At 36.9% G+C, this 4,704-nt stretch overlaps 1 protein-coding gene across 1 annotated transcript in view; it reads right to left on the reverse strand.

The window, feature by feature from the left end:
- The window catches only part of LOC107711768 (trichohyalin-like), a 160,560-nt gene extending 158,588 nt beyond the window's left edge, over nucleotides 1-1,972 (reverse strand). Inside the window, exons 1-2 of the mRNA XM_016516814.1 lie at nucleotides 1,954-1,972; nucleotides 1,286-1,368 (exon numbers count right to left, since the gene is read on the reverse strand). Coding sequence (XP_016372300.1) covers nucleotides 1,286-1,368; nucleotides 1,954-1,957 — 87 coding nt within the window. The 5' untranslated portion in view covers nucleotides 1,958-1,972. The remainder of the gene's footprint in view (nucleotides 1-1,285; nucleotides 1,369-1,953) is intronic.
- Between the last annotated feature and the right edge of the window lie 2,732 nt (nucleotides 1,973-4,704).

Raw genomic sequence — 4,704 nt, forward strand, 5'->3', positions numbered from 1 at the left:
AGCGGGGGGGGGGAGCTGAGGATACTATCATGCCATTAAACAGGCAACACATGCCACCATTATGCCCCCATGTCTCCCAAGGTAGAAAAATGTGGCTGTTTTTTGTCCCATTCATTATTTAGAGAGCAGCAGAGCTAGAGAGAGGCACCAGAGTGAGACTCAGTAGGATCTCCATCATTTCTCTTGTCACATTGGAGCCACTTGCCACGCTAACATCAAAAATAAATAAAGGAAAGGCTGAAAATCCTAAAACAGGCGGATGTGGGTTAAAGCCAGGGAGGAAAAAACAGGAAGGGAAGTCAATCAGAATTTATCAATAAAAGAGAAGTTAGAGTAGGTGTATGTGTGTTTATTAAATGTCAAACGCACTTTATTATTTTTGATTGACATCTGAGACAAAAATGATTTGTGTGAAAAACACTTTTACGCAGCATATAAAAATAGCTAAATTAATTGTTCATAGCCCAAGGATAATAATAGGCATTCTTGACCTTGTGTTTACCCTGTGAGTGGCATGCCAATGATGCCATGAATCTGACACGGAACACAATACTAAAAAGGAGTTCATTTAAATGGGATCCTCCCTATGTAAAAACGTTTCATAAAGCAAGGGCATCTTAGGGCAAAATGTGCACATGACTTAATCCAAAAAAAGGTTGGTGAGCGTAGTTTGGTATCTCACTGAATTGAGTTTCAGTCCCTACGTTGAATCAGAGAGTAAAAATATTCTTATGCATATAAATAGCTGATGTTCCTGGTAGACAGTCTTACATACTGTATATGGTATAATAATGCTTTAAATAAAAAGGCCGTTCTCTGCATTACTTTTAAATAAATAAATCATTTGGCATTTCAGAAACACTGATCTGATGTATTTTATATGTTAAATAGCAAAATAAAAAAGGTAAACTGGTTTAACAAGTAGGCTGGTTTTTGGTGTTGAGAGAGAAAAATGCAAGTGGAAAAAAAGACAAATGTAGAAAGTCTGAATGTTTTTACTGCACAAAGTAGGTTTTGATAATATACCTCCTCTGAATGACCCAGTGACCTCTTTAGGACACAAAGGCACCTGATAAATCAGACAGAATGAATGCTGATCTTCTCATATCTCTCGCCAGCTGCCCCTGAGCATAACGGATCACAAAGGATCAAACTTCCCTCTCTATCATGCAGAGATGTGAAGTGTATGTAATTATAATGGAGTACAATAGCAACAAAACTGAGAACCTATGCAATTACATCTGCACAGCAGGGGTGTAAAATCTGTTAAACTGATGTTGTTTACCTGCTGTATTTCCAGGGGTAGGGGGTATGAGGGGATGTGTATCTCCATTTCTGCTTTATCAGCTGTCTCCCTAGGTGTCTCCTCTATAGGACAGAAGAAAAATGCCAGTTTTACTGAATTTACTGACAGCGATACTATAAAACAAGCCATCACATATCAGAGTTATTGTAGTTAACTAAAACCATTAAAAAATGTAACTCATATAAAATAATATGAACGTTAAATTAAATAAATAAAAATCGTATTTCAATTCATCTAAAGTTAGTTGTTGAGGCAACATTCCCCATTTTCATTCAGCTTAACTTGAGGTACTAAAATATAACTGAAATAACAATTGATAAAAACTATACAGACATAAATAAAATTAAAATAATAATATCACAGTGATACTAAAATGATATTGTCTCACATAAGCTAATATAACCAGAGCAATCATATTATTTCGTCTTATTCCATGACACTTTTGGCTTTTAATAAAACAGATTTAGGAGTCACATTGAGTTTCATTTTAAATCCTTTCGCTATTAGCAGAATAGCAAAAATGCCAGCTAGCTTGAACACAAGAACCTAACGTTACATGTTTGGTGGAATGTCTGATAGCTTTCAACAGTTTAGTGAAAAGACTCGGATTTAAAAAGTATAATTACATGTAAAAAGTATTTACATACCCATTATTTTGCTACACAACGGTTGAACTCGATTCGTTAAATCAATGCCCGTGAAAAGCACGCCTTTTAGGGTGAAACTTAAGCGTTACGCAGTCACCATGACGACAGCGCGCGTTTCTACGCAAACAGCGTAAAGAATAGAACGCTCTTTGAACTGTTTGAACTGGCTGAGTATTCTCAGAGCGAATGAGCGCGATTCATGTACCCAACCCACAAACTGACGGAACAACATTTATTTAAGGATCCTCCTTAGATATTGTCGTGCCCATGTTTCGCTTCCTTGACAGTATGGGTTAATAAAATCTAGGTTGCGTGGCGTTTGATCGTGAATCGTGTCTAAAAATGCAGATGCGCTCAACTGCCCTGTGCGTCTTCGTGATGGCTGATCCGAATAGCGAGGATGTGTGTGATAAAAATAAAACAAGTGGGCTTTGAGGGGATTTTTTTAGAGAAAATCCTCGAAACCCCTACCTTATGTGTCTCCCTACGCTAAACCCTGGAAGACACGCAACGTCCGGGCAGAGCTCATTCTGCTCGTAATGGGTATCTTTGGATTCTATCCTTTCAAGGTTGAATAATAATGTTACAAATAATGCCGTTAATAATAATAATATATTATATTTAGAATATTAAATAGTATAGACACACTGCTTGTTTATTAATCGGTTGATGTCATGTTAACGACCACTGTTTAATGGCAGTGTGCCCTGGGGGACTGAGTTCATCCAGGCACGCTATGTGTATGGGGAAGTGTGTCATGTAAATAGAACCTTGCAGAAAGGACGAGTCACTGAATGAGTGTGTTTGCGTGCGTTAAGATATGACTGCGAGTGTGCGTGCGATCCCTTGTGTGTGCCGTGGCGTAAATTTGGTCTTTTGCTTGAGAGTACGGAAGGAATGGGTGGAGTCCAGAATAAAAATTAAAATAAAATAAAAAATACATTAAAATATTTTTTAATGTAATGTATAATTGTTTTACTTTTTGTTCTGCTGTTACTTATTTAGACTGTTTATGGTATTATGGATGCTGTTTTTGAATTTTGTATTTCAGTAAAGGCTGAAAAGTTGTATGTGGAAACAAATAACAAACCTCAACGAGCCTATTTATTGCATAACGGAAATATGCCCTACTATATATATAACAGATCGAGTAAACAACATAATAAAATGTTATGACAAATAATTAGCCTATAACACAGAAACGCACACAGATATACAAAAAGACACATGGCACATGTTTTTTTTTTTTTTTTAATCATAGATGAAATATTCAAGCAGTATATAGACTGTGATTTGTTAACAGCACAGCTCCTGTAAACAGCTGTGCTAGTACTATGCTATTTTAGGAAAAGAAAAAAAAAACATTTAACAAACATATAGTCTACTTAAATTACATATAGGCCTACTTTATTCTGAAAGAAAGCTTAACATTCTACACAGTTAATGGAATATTCCTGTGCACATATACTAAATAAAGTAATTTTTCATTTTCAGTGTGTGTGTGTGTGTGTGTGTGTGTGTAGTATTTGTAAGTGTAAATAAATAAAGTGTTTATATAACCCAAAAAGTAATAACAACACAGGTATATGCCAGCTGTCCATAGGGTTAAATACCGTAATTAATCTATGAATGTGTCAAAATGTGTGCCATATGTGTCTAATTGTATATCTGTGTGCTTTATTTTGTCAGATAACATTTTATTTTGATGTTTACTCATTCTGTTTTTTAGTAGGGCATGTTTTCCTTTGTGCAATAAATAGGCTTGCTGAGGTTTGTTATTTGTTTCCACATAGAACTGTTCAGCCTCGCGCTCAGCCCTGGGGGATTTGTGCCTCCCAGGGAACCTAAACACCAAATGGTCTTTTCGTGCTGTCTGCACGCAAACGTGTGTTAACCCAGTCTCGCAAATCAATTAAAGCTGATGGCCAGTATGTCGCTTTCCATATCAGTGGCGTGACTGCTGTTCACTTATCGTCCCAGTTCCGTGAGAGTGCTATATAAAGTATAAGGGACCTGAGGTTGGCTGGGCAGCCTCATGCAAGCAGACTATTATAGGAAATAAACCCACATTTAAAGAGAATTGAGGAGTGGGGTGAGCGTTATGTAGCCCGTAATACATTAAAAGAGACAGGAATATGATCTTACATTCATTTACTTTTAATAAAAAGACGGTTATTGGCTAAGAATAGGCAATAGGCTTACGTACATTTTTGAAGGAGACAGCTGAACTCGTGCGTGTCTGTGTGTTTAAAGATGGAGGAAGGGAGATTTAAAAGAGCCCTTGTGAATAGATTTGCATGAGAAACGCAGAGGCGACTCGGCTCCTCTCACGGCAGCGCGTTGTGTTACACATTTAAGCGGCGGATGTCGTGACAATCCCCCGCCGTATCAGTTCAAATATGTGCTGTGACTTACTGCATACTGAACGCAGTCACGCATCAAGCACAGGGGGAGTGGCATCGACAACTGCGTCACAACTGCCATAAATCCTGCAAAACAACTGGTGTAAAATGTGAGCTGCATTATGTTAATTGCTGCATTTAAAGAATACATATTATTTATAATTATTATTTTGTCTGTGATATTGTCAGTGAATGAATGACTATGCATCGACAAGTCACAACTGCCATAAATCCTGCAAAACAACTGGTGTAAAATGTGAGCTGCATTATGTTAATTGCTGCATTTAAAGAATACATATTATTTATAATTATTATTTTGTCTGTGATATTGTCAGTGAATGAATGAATG

This window comes from Sinocyclocheilus rhinocerous, unplaced genomic scaffold, assembly GCF_001515625.1.
Source record: "Sinocyclocheilus rhinocerous isolate Xijiao unplaced genomic scaffold, SAMN03320098_v1.1 scaffold778, whole genome shotgun sequence".
NCBI classification, from domain to species: domain Eukaryota; kingdom Metazoa; phylum Chordata; class Actinopteri; order Cypriniformes; family Cyprinidae; genus Sinocyclocheilus; species Sinocyclocheilus rhinocerous.